Here is a 24,050-nt window from a genome sequence, read left to right as displayed (position 1 = left end):
AATCTATATATGTATGTATATGAGAAAGGGTTTCTTACACTAGAATAGCAAAAATTTAAAAAGAGAAGTTAAGAAACTGAGTTCCATAACAATTTTATTCGCATTGATTTTAGTGCCAGATTTGTTTACATTTCCTTAATCACTTTCAACTTTTTCCACACAAAGCCCGACTTGCTCGAAAGCTGTTTTTATAACCACACACGTTATCAGCACACAACAAAATTTCGGGAATCATGTTCGAAAGCATAAGTTTCTTGTTCCTGGTAGCCCTCGCCTTTGTAGCCTGGGTCCTGCTCTGCTTCCAGCACGTCGTCCAGGTCCAGACGCGAGGCTCCTCCGATTTCCGAGTCGAACTATACACAGGTGAGGACAGCCATTCCTGCTTTAATTAAATGCAAACATGGCGAATTCGATCCATTGTTATAACCGTTACTTGTTGGGTATACTAGATTTCTTTATATGTATGTGATAGATATCGGTATTAAGTGGATGTATATACATATGTACGTACATCATTTTGTTTATAATCACAAGCCTAGTAGATTTTTCCATGTCTGCTTGTCGGTGCTCAAAATACTTCGTTTTCCGAAATTTGTGATTTACATTTTAAATTATTTTCTTGTCCAGAGCATCCTGGGATTTCGTTTGAGCCGCAGCTGTGCCTAAGTTCCTCAGAGCTTAGTCGCTCCGGAAGCACATACGAGTTTGCGACGAGCTTCGGAGTGATCTTCGCCCTGACTTTCGGTCTGTCCAAGCTGCTCCAACTGGCGGAGTTACAGGCCAAAAGCTTTCTGAAGAGCCACAAGGCTCTGCATCCCGGATCTGCTTCCATAGTGCAGGATCCAGTTGCCGAGCAGCAGGCGCCATGTCAGCAGAACGATTCGAATCCCTTCGAACCCCTGCTGGACCACAATGAAAATCTGAAGGAGCAACTCAGTATCCTGCAACTGCAGTGCCTTGAAATGCGCGAACTTCTGCACGAGTTGGAGATCAGCAGCAGCTCCAGTAGCTATGGGAGTGTCAGATCCGGAATTCAGACGCCAATGGCCGAATCCTCCGAGGAATCAATGGTGGTGTGGAGGCGAACGGACTCCATGACTGATACAGTCTCCGGTTCATTGCACGCCGAGAAAGTCAAATTCCCCTCCACCCAAAACATCTACATCAGCAACAGCCACATCCACATCAACGGACAAGTCTACCTGACTGAGAGCCACGTGAACGTCGAGCTCTGCCAAAAGGCATCTATGTTCGGTCGGAGGCAGAGCGAGTTCCTTCAGGTGGCGGGTATGTACATCTCCGGACCCAAGAAGCTACCCATGATAGCCGGTCTGCGGTGCAACAACGTCCTCATCTGAGGAGTCGCCAAAATCGTCCATAATACTTGAAATAAACAATGTTACTACCACTTAAATCCGTTTTTCTGATTTACTCGAGAGCACAATCTGGTTTCATAGAAATAAGGGAATTGCCGAAATAAGGGTTTACTAATTTTGAGAAACTGCGTGGTTGGAGTGTTTTAATGTCATCTAGGAGAAGGCCCGATTCTAGCAAACAAGTTATTACAATTTGACCTTAAACTGAATGCTCAAAATGGGGTAAAAATAAAAAGGAGTGAAACCCAATTTCTGTGAGCTTTCGCTTTAGTTTTATTTTCAGCCATTTATCAGTAGTAATATTGTTTTAAAGAAAAAATAATTTACTCATATTTACTCATTTACTCATATTAATACTTTGGCTTATTCACCCATCTAACTTGATTTTCTCCAGAAATTAATGATACTTTTTAAAAATGTTTTTATCTAGTCTTTTAAATTTAAGTATTCGTATCTTAAGTTACTTAACACACTTAAAAGACAAAAATCCTATGTTTTTAATTTCAAGAAGTTTTATTAAATTGCCTCTTACTGGAATGATTCCGCGATGGATTTACTTGGGGGTCTTGGGTTCTCTGTAGCTATGGTAGTCATGTTGGTGGCATTGGTCGTTAGGCCTCGCCCATAGTAAATGGGAACTTCGCTACTACTTCTTTTTAATCTACATTATATTTTGATTCATATAAATTGATTTATTTTATTGAAGGCGGTACAAACATTTGGTTTTAAGGTTTAGCAATACTGTTTTAGCACTAGAGACCGGCCAAGGAAAAGTTTTTTCGTTAACTATAGTTAGTTTTACCTGAGTGTAACACATTATGCATTGACCTGCATGGATCTGCATGAAATCTTAAGATTGTTGGGAGCCATCATCTATGATGTGCGCAGCTGTTGGAAAGCCCTTTTTTGAGGATACCTGCTCCAGGTACCTCTGTAGCATATGCTATGTTGCCCATTTCCACCGCCAGACGACGTATGGACATGTTTATAAGGCCTACGTCTTACCTATTTACATCAGATGGAGCACAGCTCTTGTCAAAGTCACTTCTCTACAGATTGCTAATTGCTGTGCTTATTGCCACTATTTGAAGTACACACCTGCAGTGAACAAGCTCAAAAATAAGGCAAGTTTATCAAATACAAAAGGTTTGCCAAATTCTGGTGCATAAGTTTGCTAAAAATCGCGCTTAAATATTCATGTAGTTTAGCTTCTATGAATATCTTTCAGTGCACGGCGTGTTTACGAAAACATGACAGTTTCACCTTGGTACTTTCTAAGAAAAAGTCTGTTTTACATATGTTTGTGGGATTAGAGTAAGTTAGCATTATTATACAGCCTAGATGTATTGGGAGTGTACACACTGTGGCCTATTTCACCAGAACCGCCAAGTATTTCATCAGCCAGATCCTAACAGCTAGTCGTCTCAAAGCCATCTAAGTGTGCTGTGTTTAAAAACGTTCAATGGCAATTCCGCTCTTTCCGCTGACTTGAAAACCCACACTAAAAGTAAACCCTTTAAGAGTGCCCATTGCTCTAAGGCTTTTGCACATCTCCAAATTCGAAGTCAACACATATGAACACACAAAGAAAAGGGGCCGTTTAAAGGTTCCTACTGCCCGAGGACCTTAACCTGCGATCTCAAATCCTATTTGCCCATTCCCACTGCTCAAAACACATGCTCTCGCACACAGGCACACAGACGAAAGGGGCGTATAAGTGTCCTGATTGTTTAAAATCTAAAATATGTCCATTTGTACTTTAAAACAACATTGCAATTTTCGAATGCTCGCAGGCTTTCGACTTGAGGAATAACTGAATTTAGAATTTATTTCTAAACCAAAGTTAATTGCGGTTTTGGTTTGAGAAAGACGTCTACTATGTAGTAGTATATCTGCTGTGGTTTTCCGATTCTGCAATCAAAAGGTATTGCAACTAATAGGATTTCATGTTGGCCTATCAGTGAAAATTGGACACAATTGAAGGCAATTGATACAGTGGAAACAAGAAAGGAAGATGGTTTTGGCAAGCCAAAGCTTACACATGCTAGCAGTATTTATACATTAATATAGGGTTTTACCGAATAAGAACAATTTATTAAAATCAACAGAACTACGATTCCTTTTCCATTAATTAGATAGTGCGACTGTTCCTATGGCAGCTAAATAATACAATTGTCCGATTTTGGATGAATTACATTTAAAATATTTTGATAACTAAGATTTTGCGTTTTCCAGATAAGTATTTTATTATTTATAAATAAAAGCAATAATAGTCACAGGGGTTTGTTTACTTATTTTGGCTTTAATATGCACATTGCGGTTTGTGGGCGTTGCACAGTGGTTGCGCCCATAGGCCAAAAATCAAAAAAAAAAATGTTCCAAATATTTACGAAAAGTAACCAGATAGTCTCTAAAATGTCCAAATATGTGTATGCCAAGACCGTTTTGTCTTAACTCTAACGGGACATTTTAAAAATAGAGTGTAAGGGGAGAACAATTGTTCATTTTTGCAGTACAGCGGAGTTTTGATTGCTTTTCGTCGCAACAAAAGTGAATTTCAAAGTGGTCAAACGTGCGATTGATAGGTCCAATTTTAATTATTTAAAATTAATTTTAAAGTTTCAGGTATTTACTTTAAGAAATTCTAATTGTGAAATTCACTGAATTGATTTATCATATTTGGTGAATTTTTGATGGATTATACCTTTTTTGTGTAGTATGTAAAAGTCATTTTCCTAGTTTAGGTAAACTTTTAGATATATTGCCCCCCGATCCCCCCTTAATGGGTGCTATCACTGGATTTGTCAATGTTTTAAGGAAATAAAAATCGTAAGTCTAGCTGCAAATATTTGCAAACATTCGTGTAAACAATAATAAACACAAGCTGTCTTGCCATCTTCAAGGTTACGTTTTCGCCGTATTTTGCTGATTGTCCTATGTTTTTGTGATGTTTCTTTTGTATTCATCATTTGTGTTTGTCAATTATGTTTGTGTCAACAATTTTGCTTATTATATTTTTCCCCATTCTTTTCTTACCGTTTTCTACAGACGCTTCTTGTAACTGCACTTTTTCCTGTGTCTTTTTGAGCATTAAATGTTAAAAGAACTCATTTTTCAAAAGTTATGGGCACCTGATAGCACAATAAAATTAATTTTAAAAAAATTGGTCTGTGTTTATAGATATATTTAAAAAAAATTCAGCTGTAGAACTTTGCAGACGGCTGAGTTATCTTACACAAAAGAATGCTGCCGCCCTGTTTTTGTCTTAATATTCTTCACAATATTCTTTCATATTAACAAAATTGAAGCATACTTTTAGGTGTATTTTTTGGTTTTTGCTTCTTAGTGGGCGTAAATACTAACGACCACGCCCATTTTTTAGATTTTTTCCAATTCTTATTTTTCAAAGAACTTACAGTAAAAATTTCATAATGATATCTCAACGGGAACTATTTATGGCCGCAGTCCCCTACAAGTGCAACCACTGTGCGTTGGAGTGAAATCTGCATGCTTAATCCCTATTTTCTAGCTTTTGTTGTTCCTGAGATCTCAACGTTCATAAGGACGGACAGACAGACGGACATGGTCAGATCAAAGACATTAGAATAATATTCTAATGTCTTTGGTCAGATCGACTAGGCTAAAGATCCTGATCAGGAGTATATATACTTTATGGGGTCGGAAACGCGTTCCTCTGCCTGTTGCATACTTTTCAACGAATTCAGTGTACCCTTGTATTTACGAGTAACGGGTATAACAATAACATGCCGTTGGAGCTGCCATACCGATTTTGACACATCCCGATTTCAACACATGTCGGGAGTTGCCATCCCAAAACAGTTACGTAAAAAAGCGCTAGATGTCGCGACTAAATATTTATTTCTTGGTGAACTTCAAAATAGAGATTTTCACAGAAGGCTTAAAAAAAAAACGATGCAGTGGTGAATGGTGGACCGCATGGAAACGAACACATACATTGGAAAAAAGGTTCTTATCAGAAAAATAACTGGCCGTGAAAAAAGGAATAAGAAAATAAGAAACGAATGCTAATTTAAAAATAAAGAAAAAACTGTTCAACAGAATCTTCCGATGAGTCAACTTAAAGTGTCTGAAAAGTAAGTAATAGTAAGTGCTCTGTCTGAAATCTCCTTTTTAGAACTGCAAAATTGTTGGATCCGCCACCTGGATAAGCGTGTGGACAATATCCGAAGCGCCAATAAGATACGGAACAGGTTCGGCGATGTCAGAGCGAGATGTTGCCAGTCCAATACCTTGCAAAAGATTAGGAAAGTTCAGATTGTTTTCCATTTTTCGGAATATATAGAATAGCCAGTTTAAAATGAACAATGCTATTCTATAGATGCCTATCCCCAGTAGACGGATTCAAGACCCTTAATGCCAGCATTATGGGATCAGAACGTTTCTACGAAGGTAAGTGGTAGCCAAATCCCAAAACAAAAGTGCTTCCAGCTATAAACTTTCTAGCTTTTTTTCCAGCAAACGTTACCCATTGCTTTTCAGGATACCATATCTATGACCACAAGAATCCACTGCAGCAATGAATCCTCCAAAAAATATACATTTAATTTGATGCATTTCATATTCGTTTTCAATAAAAACACCTGTTACAGACAACCAAGAAATCACTTTCAATATGCTGACTGCCACTCTGATAAAAAATGTAATGCTCAAAGTAGTATGGGTTCCGAAGGGTATCCAATATATTAAAAAATACATCCTTTTTTGCAAAAATCCCTATGTTGATTACCCGATCGACAGAGTTATAAGGCGAATATATTTTGTTTTCGAATCCGCTCCCAAACCGAAAAGATCAAAGCGAAAGAAACAAAACGATTTCGAAGCTGCTTGGGTGCGATTTTGGTCCGATTTGCATATTATCATTTATGGGGTGGATAAATATATATTTATAAAAAAAAGGAATAAATTTTTAATATATATAATTAAATACTCGCAATATTCATAAGTAAAAAAAATATAAATTTATTTTCACTGAATAATTACAATATTATTTTATGAGAAGAACACCGACCGATTTGAATTAGGCCTCAAACTGAACTCTGATAATTACTCCGATTTGATTGACGTTCAAGCCTCGGTGTCGAGCTTTTCTAATATGGACTTTAGACTTTAGGGATCTGATCAAATGAAGAGAGAGCTTTTAAGTTGCTGACTTTAATTGCCTTTGCATTTCTCTTGGATTCAAGTGCATTCGCTCTTGGATACAAGTGCTCTTAGATTCTTATAATTTTGTTTATTGCAATCTAATACTTCTGTTTTTCGGGATTGCGAGTCCGAGCTTTGAACGTGGGAACGTGACGATGGTGCAAGGGCTTAAGCAAGGAATGTTTAAACTAGGCAACGGATGTTTAGTCTACCAGTGGGTGACTTATCAGGAGTTTGGGTTTTTCCACTCATGAGGATCATATGACAAACTTATTCTTATCTGGTATCTGTTGAGTACATCCAGAGTAGTGTAGGGTGTGTTTGGGTGTACATGTTGTATGTGTGTTGTGTAGGCATGTGCTTAAGTCTTAGGGACTTATGGATATGTCACTCCCCCAATCATTGAATTTGGCCTGTCCTCAGGTCGTTAAATTTGGGTATATCGTAATATTGTTTTCTTGTTGAATTATTTCTTTGACATTAGTTTCAAGGTGCGGATGTTCTTCTTTTTGTTTACAATATTTAACAATGATTTTCTTAGGTATATTTTTAAACTTATATGCTAAATACAAAGTCAAACTAATTATCATGATGACAAAAGTTGTAATGCATATAATTTGGAAAAAGCTGTAATGTTTTACATGGAATTTTATCATTTCTCTTGTTTGTAAGTGATCTATTGGTTCTAAACGTGTTACATTGTTGGTGATATAAATCGTTTGTGTAAAATCTGCTAGATTATTAGAAATTAGGAATTCATCTATTTGCATGGTACAATTTTTAATTTTAATGATGTTGTTTCCTGATATTAATATTTTGTTGTTTGTACAATCTTGATGGACAATTGTTTCAGGAATATTCCATGTTAAAAGTATATTTGGCTCTATATAATTTATTTGGAAATTTCTATGGGTTTTAATGTATTTGCACTGAGTTTGCTCTTGTTTGATAAGTCCAACAATACATTTGTCGAATATTAATTTATCCGTATCTTTATGAAATACTTGGTTATTGAATGTATAGAATTTATCAAATATTTGCTCGGTTAGAATATAATTATGTTCATCTGGGTACGGAACTATTTGAAATATCGGAACTTTAGTGACCTCGCTAGGAACGTGGGATATAATCAAAATTTCGTTCGTGTCTGTCTTGAGCCAAGTTGATGTTTTTATCTTTAGCATTTTCTCCGAATTTACGTGTTTCAAATAATCATGTTTTAGTAATTTTGGGTTAAAGATTCCTAATCTGGTTAATTGCATACCTAACTCGATATCTTCTATGTATTCTGTAAACTGCTGTAGGTTAAATATCAGTATCGCAATTTGTTGGTTCTGTTCTTTCTCCACCTTTAGCTTATTAATTATGTCTATACCGCTGTTGATTACATCGATAACCATGTTTAGATCATGGGTTTTCACGGAGTTTTCTGACATGTTATTAATTTTTTCCTCTAGCTCTTCCCTGTCGTCCTCATCTAATGTACCAAATAAGTATTTATATGCCTTCCCTACTACATTCAAAAGACCTCTTTTGTTTCGGCTAATAATTCTTAATCCATTTATTTCCCGTTTTAGTTTATCTACTAAATATGGTATCTGAGGTACATTGGGATAGTCGTTTGCTTCGGTTACTAGATTTTCAAAAATAAGCATTGTCTTTGTTATGTTTATACTCAAATAGTGGTATTCGTAGCTGGTTGGAATTTCCATCGCTCCGGTTTGAAATATAAGATATCCATTCTTTGCACTTATTGGGTTTACCTCGATATTGCTGCATTTGACCATGGTGATGAGTGGTAACATGCAACTAAGCATTATTAGAAATATGTTGTGTGCTTGGTCTGGAATTATCGTATTTGCTCTTATTAATCTTTTTTTGTTTCTTGAATTTAGATTTATAATGAACGATTTTCCTGCCGCGGTTTGTTTCCTCAAAATGTTTACTGTCCACTTGTTCAATTCTTCCTGTCTTTTTAAATGGATTGGTGATTTTACTCTTTACGAGTGGAGCCTGTCTATATTTTATATCAACTTCAAAATCATGCCTATTCTTATTGAGATAATCGATCTTATCGATTTTGTTTTGTTGTACATTAAAGTCTGGACTGCCTGCATATAGAAAAATGTCTGCCGGAGATCGTTTGGTACTATTATGTTTAGTTTTATGATTATAGACGTATAAGATTGTTTCGAATCTCGTATACCTATCTTCAATATTTTGTTCACTACCGATGATTCTCAATTTTTCATTTACGGTCTTGTGAAATCTTTCTATATCAGATATACCATTTTTGCTGGTTGTTACAGAAATTTGTACGCCTTCGGATCTTATCCAGTTTTGCAAAGCTATGCACATAAAAGCTGAATCTTTGTCCGCTTTAATTTCCTGAGGCTTTCCCATATCATTGAATATTTTAGTAATGGCTCTTTTCGCTTCTAGCCAATCTCTACTTTTTACTTCAACTAGTGAGGCAAATTTTGAATAAATATCAATACAAGATAGGAAGATCTGGTTTCCCGTGAGATAAAAATCTATCACGTATTTTTCCCTTGTGTTAAATATTTCTGGTGTTGTTTCATATGTCAATTTTGTGTCTCGATGTTCTGTTTTTGCCAGATTGCAGATTTCACATTCATTGATAATATTTTGAATTAGCTTTTGACTATCCGGGTAATAGTATTTTTCTTTAAACCAATTAATAGTTTTTTCTATACCTGGATGTAAAACATCCTTATGTTTCTTTAAGATTAAATCCTTAAATTCCGCATAAGTTAATATATCAATTAGCTTCGTGGTACATCTCAATAGTTTTGTGAAATTGTTAGGGCTTTTGATTTGTAAATGCCCTCTGGAAGATCAGAAAATCCTTATCATTAGGGAAGTAAATTGCGCTTTTCTTGGTGCACACATATTCCTTAATGAGAGTTTTGGCGAGTTCAAGTGTCATTTCTTTATAGATTATTTTAATCTTTAGTTTTTGAAAGAAGTGGCTTACACTTGTTGTATCACTGTCGCCTTTTTCTATCTCTATTTGTCTAGAGAAGAAATTGATTGGTCTCTCCGTTATGGATATATAATTTAAATTATCTTCATTAGCACTATGTATAGTTGCGTCTGCGCTGTTTGCGACTTCGCCAACCATGACTTCTTCTATCTTTGTGCGGGAAAGAGCATCCGCGACATAATTTTCTTTGCCTGGAAGATATTTTATTTTATAATCGAATTCATTAAGTTTGATTTTCCACCTTTGTAATTTCATGTTCGGCTCTTTGATATTATTGAGCCATACCAATGGTTTGTGATCACTCATTATTTCAAATGGCCTGCCGAATAGATATGACCTGAAATATTTTGTCGCCCAAACTATAGCTAACAATTCTTTTTCAATAGTAGCATAGTTGATTTCGTGTTCGTTCAGCGTTCTGCTGGCATAACAAACGGGCTTATGGTTCTGTGATAGCACTGCACCAATAGCTACATTACTCGCGTCAGTTGTTAGAGAAAAGGGCTTTGAAAAATCAGGGTAGATTAATATCGGATCTGAAGTTATCAAAACCTTTAGTCTTTCGAATGATTCGATGTAGTCTTTACATTTGATATCTATTACAGCACCTTTCTTTAGTTTGAGGGTCATGGGTTTGACTATCTTGGCAAAGTTAGGAATGAACTTGCGATAGAATCCACATAATCCCAAAAATGATTTTATCTGTTTAGGTGTCTTAGGTAACGGAAAATTTGTGATTGCATTAGTTTTGTTTGGGTTTGGTTTAATGCCATTTGTTGTGACTATATGTCCCAGGAATTCAGTTTCTTTTTTCATGAATTCACATTTGTCTAGCTGCAACTTCAAGTTGGCGTCTCTCAGTTTTTCGAAGACTTTCTTTAGAGATAAAATGTGTTCCTCCAATGAAGTGGAGTAAATAATAATATCGTCCAAATAGACTAAACAATCTTTGTAGATCAAATCTTCCAAAAGATTATTCATACATCTCTGAAAAGTAGCTGGAGCATTTTTTAGGCCAAAAGGCATACGTGTATACTCATAATGCCCATGCTTAGTTGAAAAAGCAGTTTTTGCAATAGAATTTTCATCCATCTGGATTTGGTGAAAACCCTTAGCTAGATCAATGGTCGTAAAATATTGGCATCTACCCAATTTATCCAATATCTCATCCATTCGAGGAATGGGAAATTTGTCATTAACAGTTATCTCGTTGAGATTCCTGAAATCAACTACCAACCTAAATTTTTGTTTCCCAGAGGCGTCTGCCTTCTTGGGGACCACCCAAATAGGAGAACAATAAGGGGACTTCGATTTGCGAACGATTCCTTGTTCTATCATTTCTTTGATTTGTTTGTTGACTTCTTGGTCAACACTTTGGGGGTACTTATAAGGTTTACGGTATACTGGGTCCTCATGCTGAGTCTGGATGACATGTTTAATTGTACTTGTGAAGGTCAAATTTTCCCCTTCCTTGTACTGAATGTCTCTAAATTCGTATAGAACCTTCTTTAAACATTCAATTTCCTCCACATTTAGATGCTCGAGTCTATACTCGTTACATTCGCGTAACTCATTGTTGATCGCGAAGTTGACTATATCGTTGTCAACGGACATGGGATCGAGATGTGTTACATCATTGTCCACTGTGTCACTAACAACTTTTGAAATGAGGCATTTTGGTAATGCGGTCTCCTTCTTCTGTTGTTGATGCTTTGGTTTAAGGCACTTAGGTGTGGTCTTAACCTTTTGCATTTTTGGATTGATTTCCTCCACTGGAGCAGAATCATCCTTTTGCTGTGGGTCGAGGCATTTAGATGCGGTCTCGCCCTTCTTTTCTCCATACAAAAACTTAAAAGTTCTTGAACCTAGAGTTACCGTCTCGTTATCATAATCGATCTTAGCTTTCGTATCTTCTAGATATTTTCGACCTAACAGGAAATCATAATTGTCGGAAAATTTGTGGATATAGAATTTCTGAACAGACGGACATACTGAAGTGGGCTTCATTATTATGCTTTTCTTTAATTTTATTGCCCCTTTAATGGTATACACTGTTAAATCTTCTTTTTGTTCTTCTAAATTTTTAAAATTTTCTCTTATGATATTGATTGATGAGCCTGTGTCGATCATTCCCTTGTAAATTTTGTTATGATAACTTATTCGCACATGGGGACTGCTACGTCCTCCTGTGTTGCTTGAGTGTCCGAGGCAGTTTGATGAAAATTTACATCCATTCTGCTTTGGCCACTTTGACTCTCGCGTTGCCTTTTTATCGGCCGCTGACTGTTAGTATTATTTGAGGTTGAAGCTTGGAAATTAAGGGAATTGTTAAAAGGATTGTTTTGTTGGGCTTGTGTTAACTCCCTTCTAAACGTGTTATAATTTCCCCTTTGACTAACCGGTATTAGATGAGTGGAATACTGATTTTGATTTGTCGTAGGTTGATTCGAATTTCGAGGTTGCGTATTATTATTCTGATTCATTCCAGGATAATAATTGCTGTAATTGTGATTTCTATTATTGTAATATCTTTGATTATTGCTTTGACTATGATTTCCCCTGTTCCTGCGTCTGTTCCCTTCTGATCTATTAGAACGCTGATTCTCTGGACTGGCGTCATAGAGGCCAAGCTCAATTGAAGCTTGTTTTAATTTATAAATAGTATCGATATCTTTGCGTGCCAATGACATATAAATTCTATCCGCTAATTTTTGATCTATTACGGATTTAACAGTTCTTTTTAACATTTCAGTGTAATTTGATTTATCGACAGGGTCGCTTTCTAATTCTAGCTTATCAAACATAATCCAATATTGTGATTCGAGCTTCTCGATGAACTTACAGATGCTTCCGGGGTATGATGTATCCTCCAGTTGTCTTATAAGTGTTATGTAGGGCCTGTGGTCCTTGAATGCCATCGCCAGGGCCGTCTTTGTATCCAGCCATGTATTTACTCTTTCTTGGGTCACGACCTCCAATGCTGCATCCACTAGTAAGCGTTTTACTGCTCCGTAGATAACATGTGCCTGCCTGGCATCTTGGGTAGGGTATAAGTTAAGTAGCTGCTCGACCTGGTTAACAAACACAGACAGTTTGCCAGGTGTGCCATCGTAGTAGTTCAGTTCTTTAATTTGATTCAGTAATTGATTTAGGTGGGTTTCCGACAGTTGTGGAACTGCCATGGTGTATTTGTATAGGTTTCTTGATACACGGGGTTTATTTTAAATTTGGTTTTAAGTTACGGAATTAAAAATTTGTAATTAATTTTGTTTCCGACCGCACGGGATTTTTTTAAAATTGTTTTGCAGATGTTACTGACCACACGGGATTTTTCTTGAATACTACTTTCACGTAGATTCTTTTGCGGATCTCAAAATAATTTTAGAATCACTGTTTTTAATTCGCCGATCCTGGATAGCTAGTTGTATAGCGTATCCTTCAATGGATCAGTACCGTACTAAAAGGACTCTTTATTTAACAGATCCTACCGACTGCGCCAATTAAATACTCGCAATATTCATAAGTAAAAAAAATATAAATTTATTTTCACTGAATAATTACAATATTATTTTATGAGAAGAACACCGACCGATTTGAATTAGGCCTCAAACTGAACTCTGATAATTACTCCGATTTGATTGACGTTCAAGCCTCGGTGTCGAGCTTTTCTAATATGGACTTTAGACTTTAGGGATCTGATCAAATGAAGAGAGAGCTTTTAAGTTGCTGACTTTAATTGTCTTTGCATTTCTCTTGGATTCAAGTGCATTCGCTCTTGGATACAAGTGCTCTTAGATTCTTATAATTTTGTTTATTGCAATCTAATACTTCTGTTTTTCGGGATTGCGAGTCCGAGCTTTGAACGTGGGAACGTGACGATGGTGCAAGGGCTTAAGCAAGGAATGTTTAAACTAGGCAACGGATGTTTAGTCTACCAGTGGGTGACTTATCAGGAGTTTGGGTTTTTCCACTCATGAGGATCATATGACAAACTTATTCTTATCTGGTATCTGTTGAGTACATCCAGAGTAGTGTAGGGTGTGTTTGGGTGTACATGTTGTATGTGTGTTGTGTAGGCATGTGCTTAAGTCTTAGGGACTTATGGATATGTCACTATATTTATATTAGAGTGATCTTCTAAGTAACGGTCTCTGATAGTCGATGCACTCTACCAAGTGGTTTCGTCTTCCAACTAGACAGTCTGTTTTCATATCAGGATATGATTTGTTTGAGAAATACTTATTTGTAAATTAAATGGGAATACTACATTCGTTGAAAAGTATTTAACACCTATAATGGTTGATTAGATGGTTGGTATTTTGATAACTTTCATGCTAGGACTCCATTCAGCTCAGTTCCAAGTATCTGATATTCACGGAACTCTAACTTTCTACTCAAACACTCTAAAACTATTTCTTGTCTTTAAATTCTTTATAATGTACATTGCTATATTTTTATTTGATTGTTTTAGACTTTATAAAAAAGTGGATAAGCGTCGGTAAGCATCGGATAACGATGCGTTAATTGAGTCACAATCCAATGATAATAATGCTGCGCCTTTCAAAAACTAATCAGCGTGGTAAACCGAATTCCTTGGCCCAGCTCGGTCGCATTGTCCGCAAAAGCAACAATCCAATTATTCAGTTAATTGTCTCACCTTTATGAACAAATTAAAATCCAGGCCAGAGTCAAAAGGACTCAAGGCGCTGGGCAGCACGCAGGCAATGCCCATTGTCCTGCCAGGCGAAAAGCAGGAGCAATCGCATCAAGAAGTCGTCGCCGCTGTTCATTATCCCACAGGACGAGACGCGGGACAATCCAGGGATATGCGGAGACAAAGCTGGCAAGTGAAAACGCAGTGGGATTGCGGCTGAGTCACAGCCGGAAAGCCAAAGACAAACACAAGTATGGAAACACACTGAGAAGTTTTGAGTGAAAAATTTCACAGTCAATGGATAATCGGGATTAAATCTTCTTGAAAAGTTAATGTTTACACACGCACCTACCGTTGGCGATGAGCGAAAAAAAGATGCAAAAATTATGAAAATATTGTCACAAGTGCACAGCAGCCAGCCACCGCAAACTGGCGAACCAGCGCACAGGACCGCAAGGATCGCCAGGACGAGCCAGGACGAGGCTGGACCGGAGCGAACAGGACAATTGCAGGCGGCAATCAAAACATGCAATTGTCCGTTTCGTTCCGCCTCGAATTGAACTGCACAAGAACCGAAAACCACAAAAGGGACGAAGGACGCAGGACGCAGCACACTGTACTCTGAGGACGAACCTTGGTAAGAGGATTTGCGCGTCAAGTAAACATACGAATGGCAGGGACCCGATTGCCGCTCCTGGCCAAAAGGACATACATCCATACATATACGTTTGCGATTGAACGCAGCCTACAGGACGCACGAAACCCCAAATCGAAGATGCACAGCCTGCATAAATAAATAAATAAATAAAATGATTTGAACATTTTTATTTTTGCACACGGAGAGACGAAACATTTTTCTTTGCGTTAAAACAAACAATTTGTTAAAAACCGTTTGGTGCACTCGTTGTGTTCGTATTTACTTTAAATTTATGCGAAAATTAAAAACGTTTTTCGCAAGGATTTCCAGTTGCCCGAATGTTTTCATAGACGAGCCATACCAAATTGTCCGGACACCGGAGCGTAGCTTACAAAAATATAGATTTCGCCATAAACATCATGGGCCATTCAAAGAGTTTTCCATTGCGAATTTTCCGGCTCCGCTCTAAAATCATACCGCCACCCCGCCATCGAATATCGCCAACGTCTCGAATATGTCGCGTACTTCTCTCGCAAATAAACAAAAGTCTTGTTGCTATAACATGGCGTGGGATATTTATTAAATAAACATTAGACCAGCAACCCAGCAGCCCAGAAAGAGATACGACAGTCGGTTGCTACTTTGAATGGGAATGACTATCGGGCAAGGTGTTTTATGAATGAATTCAACCGTTGCCAGCGGCCCAAAATGCCGAATGCTAAATGCTAAAGGGGTCGGTCTGTCCAAGCCAGGTAACAAATGTAGCCTGCGAATCGTTGGCACAGAATGGTGGGCGTATTAAGTCCGTGATTCAGATTTACACGTAAGAGATTCGTCTAACCAAATTTAGCAATGAGCTTACATTTCGTAATGGTCATTTTCTTTCTTAAATTGTAGCTTATAACAAAGTTGCTGAAAGATGTATACATCATGTATCACATTTAATGATTTCCCTTACCCATTTCTATACTTCGAAAAATTGGAATGTAATGAAGTGGATATAAACAAAAATGATAGTTAAATAATGAATTATGTATATCTGATTTATTACTTAATGACAAATATCACAGCTCCTGAAGCTTATGTTCTTATTAAACTACTTTGAACACTTTTCCAGTCGATTTCGTGGAAAACTATTCGAGCCCGTCATTACTTAGGGCAAATATCCACACCTCAGACACGCTCCCAACTTATCTTTGACCATCCATCCCATCCAGAAGCGAGCAGCATTGTTGGCCAGAAACACCCACTTCCCAGCGGGTTGCGACTTGTAAGCCAATGAAGAGCACTAATAAGCCACGAAAACCGCAGGACACGCGTGAAATCATCATCATCATCATTACGGAATCGGGAGGGGAAAACCGGACATATTGAGCAGCAAAGGCCAGGTAGGCCAGGCTGAGTCCGAGTCCGAATCTCGGGGCCTCAAAATCTGAAGCATCTGGGGGAAAACCCGGCGAAAACTCGAGGTTTCATTAAGAATTCCCGCTGCGCGCATTAAAGTCTAAACATGCCTAAAAAGTTTCCCCTCTTTGGACCGATCAATGCCTAAGCATCGATGATTAGCATTTGGCATCCGGTGTTGGCCAGGTAGGACTCAGGATTCAGGATTCAGGATTCAGGATCCAGATTCAGATTCAGAATACTCGGCTCCAGATTCCGGAGTCCAGACTTAGCGCCGTCTGCTGAATTTCCGCTGCTTATGACCGGAAGATTTTCGCCATGATTACGCTTATGATTAAGCTAATGGCGGATATTTCCCAGCCCCTTCCTGGGAACACGCGTGTGTTTGTCTGCAACTAATCTGCTAAGTTGTCTGGCCAAAGAGAGAAGCGCGGGAAAAAATCGTAGAATATATGCATAATAAGCCCGCCACTGTGTACGAATCATAAATTTTAATGAGTGGCCAATATACACTCCGACTCCGAACCATAACTCTGGAGCCACCCCAAAAAAATGAAGAAGAGGGGGAAAGGTCGAGGGATGCGGGTGGAAGTATCTACAAATTTTGTGGGCACCGGAAACTGCAATGTGCGAGGGAGAGCGAACCGTAGGCAACGCCATCGCTGCATCCCTCTCTGCAGCTAGCCACGCCCGCGTCTCAGTGCTGCGCAGTCGTTTCTTCGAGTGTATGTGTGAGCCTCCTATCATATTGGTGGAGAGAAAGAGAAATTGTTGCATATTCATGAGAGAGCAGCTGAGCGCGCGTTCGTATGCGTGTATCTGTGTGTCCCATTGTATCTGTGAGAGTTACTTTAACCTCTGCATGCGTGTGAGTGCCGCATATTTCAAAGATTGAAACCGCTTTATCAGCATTTTTCCTGCATTTCCTTTTCTATCCTTCCCAACAACAAAAATCTTATTTTTTTGGCTGCTTAAGTCCTTGGTTCAAGTGTCTGATTAGGTAGGTGCACTGCCCTGCACTTTAAAATTAATATTATTCTTGGATTACTCACCCGAAAAAACGAAAAATGAAAAAAAGAGTTTCGCCCAAAAAGGGCATTGCTAAAATTTAATAATGGCCACTGAGCAGCCACATGTTGGCACTCGTTCTTCTCCTCCACATGCAGATTACTTTGGACGGCTGCCCCATCTCAGCTCCTCACTTTGCGAGTGCTCCTCCTTGTCAACGGCGGTGTCAGCGTTCCGTTGACTGCATCAAATTAAGCGTGGCAAATGGGCGAGACAGATCTACCAACAACCCGGTTGCCACTTGCCAAAATTATGGTGGGGCTGTCATTTCTCATTTGTCATTTGAGTACGGCGAATCTGTTTGCCAAATTGTCAAGTTTTGTGCTAGGCAAATAGGCGCCCATCAAGGCCTAAAGTTCAAAGAACTGCGATTTGTTTAATGATAATTTTAATTGGGTAATTTGGGCATGTTTCCCGATTCAAAATAGATGATGAATATTGATTTCATGCTATTTTCTCGTATTCTCGATTTCAATGATTTGACTAGATATGTACATATATGGTGTATATTATGAATACAGCATTTTATAATGACCTTTTTTCTAACCAAATTGTATCATCATTCTCTAGTAAGCATTTTACATTCAAGATCCAAGCAGCTCACAGCCTTCATTGCATTTGCGGCGAAAATGTTAAGTTGCCATTTCGGGAAACTAAATCAATATTTGGATAGGTGCGATGATGCAGTGGGATGGCTGCAGATAATGTCGTTGATACAGATACAGATACGAATGCGAATGGTCAGATCCGATAGAGTGGCGGAGTAGTACGGATAGGGACAGCTGTGCGGGATGGGATGGAGAAATCGGACAGACAGGCAATGGCAACTACGTAAGAATAACATGAACTGTGCAAAAATGAATGCACAGACGGACCCAGACAGTTACTCACAAAAATCTGCTCACACCCACTGCGAAACCCATGCAATCGCAATCACGGCGCCGATGCCGAAGACGAAAATTTGTTAAATCAGCAGCAGCAATCCTGAAACTGGAAAAGAAAAAAATGGGGAAAATATGGAAAGAAACCAGAAGGAAGCCAAAATAAAGTGCGTGACATGGACATACGGAGGCGGAGACGCCTCATTCGAATTTCAAATGCAGGACTCTCCTTTTCGCATCCTGCAGAGGATACTGGGAACTGGGAAACTGGACACACACATGTCGATGTCGATGTCGATGTCGATGATTCATGGCCTCCGACAGATCGCATGCGAAAAATTATGTTAAAACAATACAAATATTTGTCAAAATAATGCGATTGCGTTAATAGAGCCAAATATTATTCTTGTATCAATTACCCAGACGATTGCCGTTTTAAAGTGATGCAAAGCGCTCGGCTTTTGCAGACTGCCCCGCAAAACCCAAATAAAAACAAGAGAGAACGCTATAGTCGAGTTCCCCGACTATCTGATACCCGTTACTCAGCTAGTGAAAGTGCGAAGGAGTCTTCAGCACTGACAGTTTTTGGCGGTTTGTGGGCGCTAGAGTGGGCGTGGCAAAAAGTTTTTTGGCAAATCGATAGAAATTTAGAAGACTAATACAAAAATGAAAAAATATCAAAACATTTTTCAAAAGTGTGGGCGTAGCAGCTTTGGGCGGTTTGTGGGCGTTAGAGTGGGCGTGGCAAAAAGTTGTTTGGCAAATCGTTAGAAATTTAAGAGACTAATACAAAAATGAAAAAATATCAAAACATTTTTCAAAAGTGTGGGCGTAGCAGTTTTGCGCGGTTTGTGGGCGTTAGAGTGGGCGTGGCAACATGAATCGACAAACTTGCGCTGCGTCTATGTCTCAGGAGTCAGTATGTTTAATTTCAACTTTCTACCTTTTGTAGTTCCTGAGATCTCGACGTTCATACGGACAGACAGACGGACAGACGGACAGACGGACAGACGGACAGACGGACAGACGGACAGACGGACAGACGGACGGACGGACAGACGGACGGACAGACGGACATGGCCAGATCGACTCGGCTATTGATCCTGATCAAGAATATATATACTTTATATGGTCGGAAACGCTTCCTTCTGCCTGTTACATACTTTTCAACGAATCTAGTATACCCTTTTACTCTACGAGTAACGGGTATAAATAGTCAGCATACTTTTAAATTATCCAAATAAAATACGTGTGTTTGTTTTCCCTGTGTCTAATAACCAGACAAACACCCAGGCCAACCCATTCGGCCTCTCACGTACACTCGCTCACACACACACTCCCACTCCCACTCGCACGCACACGCACACACACACTCGCCCTTGCCCAAATAAACATATAAAATTTACTTTAAAGCTGACAAAGTCAATAAAAAATATTGTTCTAATAAGCAGAAAATAAAAACGAAGTCGGCGAAAAAATCGAAAAAACGGCAATGCAGAAACAACATGGCGAAGGACTTTTTGTGTTCGCCTGCTTCGTATTTGTTTTGTATTTGGGTTAGTAACCCTCGCGATGTTTGGGGAAGTGGTGTGAATGAGTTGCAAGTCACAAGGCGGGAGATAACCTAAAAACAAGTCCGATTGTAATACTTTGTAATTATCAGTTACAAAACTCCAAATATATTTACTATGCTGAGAGAGATCTTTAAAAATTTGGTAAATTAGATAGGACAATTGTATTTCCTTGAAAATAAGGGAAATTTCCGAATTTAACTCTTCTCACCTGACTGCAAGCAATCACAATAGTGCACTTTTTAGATCAATAACTAGCTATGTATGTATTAATTTTGCAAAGCATTTGGAAAAATGTTCTAAAGAGCTTTTGACATTTTCTTTTTGAGATTACAAAATGTATCGACTTTGCAAATCTACTAAATTTCAATCTTTGAATCTTTCTAATAAGTGGATTCAAGTTCGGATCAAAGTTAGTGGGAAATATGTTTTGCTGTGTATGCTTGAAATGCCTACATTAAAAGAGCCTGAACAATTTCTCCTCTTCGTTCACCAAAAAAAGCTATTTTCAATTCAAGCGCCCGAAGAAAGGAGTTGCTAAAAACTTAATGCCTTGCCCTCAACGAAAACAACCTTCAAAAGTGGCTCTTAACTTGGGAATCTTGGCGAAAACCCATCAAACTGCAAATTAGCAGGCAACGTTTTGGTCTCCGTCTTTCCAAGAAGGCGAACTTTAAGCTGAGATCGAAAGAACTTTGCCACTAATTTATGCCAAAGTCATTGGAAGGGGGAGTTGGGTGGGTGGTTGGTTCGTTTGCAGCCCTCGATTCACAAACTTCCCCACACCCACACCCACCACCGCCCCCGCCCACTTGTGACTGTGCTGTTGGCTTTCCCAGGTGCCTCAACTATGTGGTGCTCGCTCGCTCTTACTGCTACCGCATCTGGTATCTCATGGATGCGAGATAGAGAGAGCGAGAGCCAGCGGGAGAGAGAAAGGGAGATAGGCCGTATTTTAAGCATTAGTTTGAACAACAAAAACAAGGGTCTGGAAAAGAGAAGGGGAGGTGAGGAGTGGCCCACAGGACACACACCGTAGCTAGCTAACTATTGTTCCCTATACAAAAAAGAAACCATGAATGGCGTCCGCTCTCTCTCTCTCTCTCTATGCCACACACAGATACTTTTGCCGCAGTTGTGTGTGCGGGCCCACTTCACTTACTGACTGCGAGTGGCAGCCATCGTTGGTTGGCTGCAGATACACATGCAGATACGGATACATTGTGCGGGTACACACAGATACTGTGTATCCGCGGCAGCGGATCCAGATACTTTCTGGTGCGGGCGACGCTCTGCCGACGCAAACGATTCTGCTCGATGCGAGCTGTGTGTTATTTCAGTTACACAGATTCAGTATCAGACGTGTTACTATACCGAACGGTTCTGCGCTCGCTCTGCGCTCCCATTTCCCCTATACTACAATTCGATATATATATATATATATATATATATATATATTTATATATCTGCACTTATGTGAGCGACTTGCTTAAGCAAATATTATCGCTAGAAATAATAAGAAGCCGCAAGTGGTGAAGTGATTAAGTTCGAGAAAGAAAGCAAGAGAAAAGAGAGTACGAAAATACCAGAAGGCGGCAGTGGAAAATCGATCAGAAATCCGCCGGAATCGCCGCCATGCATACGTTATTCAGCGACCAGAACTCCTTTACGCGCCACTATGCACAGACCGCAGCCGGTTACGGATCCGCATCCGCGGTGGCGGCGGCCAGCAGTGCCTCCGCGGCAGCAGCGGCACATTACGCATACGACCAGTACTCCCGCTATCCGTACTCGGCCAGTGCTTACGGGCTGGGTGCCCCGCATCAGAACAAGGAGATCGTGAAGCCCCCGTACTCCTACATCGCTCTGATAGCCATGGCCATCCAGAACGCGGCGGACAAGAAGGTGACCCTGAACGGGATCTATCAGTACATCATGGAGCGGTTTCCCTACTATCGGGATAACAAGCAGGGCTGGCAGAACTCCATTCGGCACAATCTCAGCCTCAACGAGTGCTTCGTGAAGGTGGCCCGGGATGACAAGAAGCCCGGCAAGGGCTCCTACTGGACTCTGGATCCGGACTCCTACAACATGTTTGACAACGGCTCCTTCCTTCGCCGGCGGCGTCGCTTCAAGAAGAAGGATGTGATGCGGGAGAAGGAGGAGGCCATCAAGCGGCAGGCCATGATGAACGAGAAGCTGGCCGAGATGAAGCCCCTCAAGCTGATGACCAACGGCATACTGGAGGCCAAGCACATGGCCGCCCATGCTGCCCACTTCAAAAAGGAGCCCCTAATGGACTTGGGCTGTCTAAGTGGCAAGGAGGTTTCCCATGCCGCAATGCTCAACTCCTGCCACGACAGCTTGGCCCAGATGAACCACTTGGCCGGCGGTGGAGTGGAGCATCCCGGCTTCACCGTGGACTCACTTATGAATGTGTACAACCCGCGGATCCATCACAGCGCCTATCCCTACCACTTGAACGAGGACAACTTGGCCACGGTGGCCAGCAGTCAGATGCACCATGTACACCATGCGGCGGCGGCCCATCATGCCCAGCAATTGCAGCGTCATGTGGCGCATGTGGCCCATCCCCTGACCCCCGGCGGACAAGGTGCCGGAGGTCAATCCTCTGGACACTCGCCCACCACGATCTCAACTCCGCATGGTCCCGCGCACGGTGGTTGGTACACCCCGGAAACGCCGCCATCGGAACCACTTCCTCACAATGGGCAGCAGGGAACACCCACCCACCCGGGACATAATAACAACAACAGCAGCAGTGTCCTCAACCACAATGGAGTGGGCAACGGTGGCGGAGGCGGCGGTGGCGGTGGAGGATCCTCCAGCGTGCTGACCAGCAGTCCCACCTCGGCACTGGGTTTCCGCGACATGATCTTCGAGCAGAATCAATCCTGCCAACTGGACACGGGCAGTCCCACCGGCAGCCTCCAATCCGCCAGTCCACCTGCCTCCGCATCCGTGGCAGCGGCATCGGCGGCAGCAGCGGCGGCGGTGATCAGTAGCCACCACCACCACCATCATCACCATGCGGCGCTTAGCGGGAACCTGGGCCAGCTGGGTCAGCTGAGCAACCTGAGCCACTACCGTCCACATGTGGGTCACTACCAGGAGTACGGCATCAAGTACGGGGTGTAAGCCTGTAGGCGGGATTCTCGGCAGCTGGGCTCTCTTGTATATTCCTGTAAATATACCATATAATATACCCAAGAACGAAGCACAGCTAGGGGGGATCCTCCGGGATCCAGAGTCTTCTATCTCAGATCTTTTTGTTTTCCAACTTGTTTTCGATTTATCTGTATACGAAATAATGGGGGACATAGTTGTTAAGCCACCGCATTATTGTATTGTATTAACTGTAATTTATAATTGTAGTTCGTAATTGTTATCGAATTTAGGCTTAGTCCCAATTGTCAGCTACGCAATTTGTGATGAGGTTTTGCTACACAGAATATAATCTTAAATTAGAGCATTTTGTCAATAACTAAAACTACCGCATCGGATCGATCTATCATCGCCTAGTACACTAGCCTAGCCCACGTAAGCAATAATAAATTATACAACTAAACATAACTATCAAAACTAGCGTACCACCAATATGAGCCGAACAAAAAGTGTATTGAAAATATGTTAAAATATCTCAAATCGTGTGTTTTATTTGGCTCCTGTAAGCGACTTTCGCTTTTCCAGATTTTCCAGCTTTTCCAGCTTTTTGCTTGAGCTTTGGGCTGGCAAAACAGACTTTTTACCCCGAAACTGGATATCACACACGCAGAATTCCTAGATAAATAATTATTCAAGCCGTGTCCATTTCGAGGCCCGAATGGCTGAGTCAGCCGACCAATTGTCACTGGAAGATGGCTTTCTGGGTAGCAGAATCATATCATTTGCAGTCGATCAGGTGGCTGCAGTTCCGATGGACTTGCAAATGTTGGCACGAGTAATTGAGCGATCGGATAGGAAACACTTTCCACTTTTCATAGGAAACACCTATGCATTCGACCTTTTGAAAAAATAAATGCTTTTTCCTAGAAAATGTATGCCTCAAAGGCAAAAGCAGCTTTTGAAAGGTATCTTCAGAAAGGCAAATTCATAAAATTCTCGAAGAAAAGTGCTAACTTTAATATTATATTTACTTATCGCAATTTGTAGTTGCCAACGCTGAGCTTATACACGAACTCGAAAGGAAAATTGCGGATCCTTTAAGCCACATGTTGGAAATTAATAAGATCATATTTCATACAGAA

At 40.1% G+C, this 24,050-nt stretch overlaps 2 protein-coding genes across 2 annotated transcripts; both read left to right on the top strand.

Annotated features, from left to right (window-relative positions):
* The first annotated feature begins 92 nt into the window (after positions 1 to 92).
* On the top strand, positions 93 to 1,414 carry LOC122616560. The gene is made up of 2 exons (XM_043792055.1): positions 93 to 363; positions 628 to 1,414. Exons 1-2 carry the CDS (start codon positions 234 to 236, stop codon positions 1,356 to 1,358), a joined length of 861 nt encoding a protein of 286 aa, XP_043647990.1. The 5' UTR covers positions 93 to 233; the 3' UTR covers positions 1,359 to 1,414.
* Positions 1,415 to 21,328: 19,914 nt separating this feature from the next.
* LOC122617408 (fork head domain-containing protein crocodile) lies at positions 21,329 to 23,400 on the top strand. Its single transcript, XM_043793259.1, has one exon. The coding sequence runs from the start codon at positions 21,418 to 21,420 to the stop codon at positions 22,939 to 22,941; it is 1,524 nt and encodes a 507-aa protein (XP_043649194.1). The 5' UTR covers positions 21,329 to 21,417; the 3' UTR covers positions 22,942 to 23,400.
* Positions 23,401 to 24,050: the final 650 nt, after the last annotated feature.

Source organism: Drosophila teissieri, chromosome 3L, assembly GCF_016746235.2.
Source record: "Drosophila teissieri strain GT53w chromosome 3L, Prin_Dtei_1.1, whole genome shotgun sequence".
In the NCBI taxonomy this organism is placed as follows: domain Eukaryota; kingdom Metazoa; phylum Arthropoda; class Insecta; order Diptera; family Drosophilidae; genus Drosophila; species Drosophila teissieri.
Note: the sequence above shows the minus strand (reverse complement) of the source record. Positions and strands in the feature narration are given on the sequence as shown.

Bases quoted from the DNA above. Each gene is read 5' to 3' on its own strand.
- LOC122617408 (XM_043793259.1), top strand. From the start codon at position 21,418: ATGCATACGTTATTCAGCGACCAGAACTCCTTTACGCGCCACTATGCA.
- LOC122616560 (XM_043792055.1), top strand. From the start codon at position 234: ATGTTCGAAAGCATAAGTTTCTTGTTCCTGGTAGCCCTCGCCTTTGTA. The intron at 364-627 runs GTGAGGACAGCC...TTTCTTGTCCAG, and splicing joins CCGAGTCGAACTATACACAG to AGCATCCTGGGATTTCGTTT.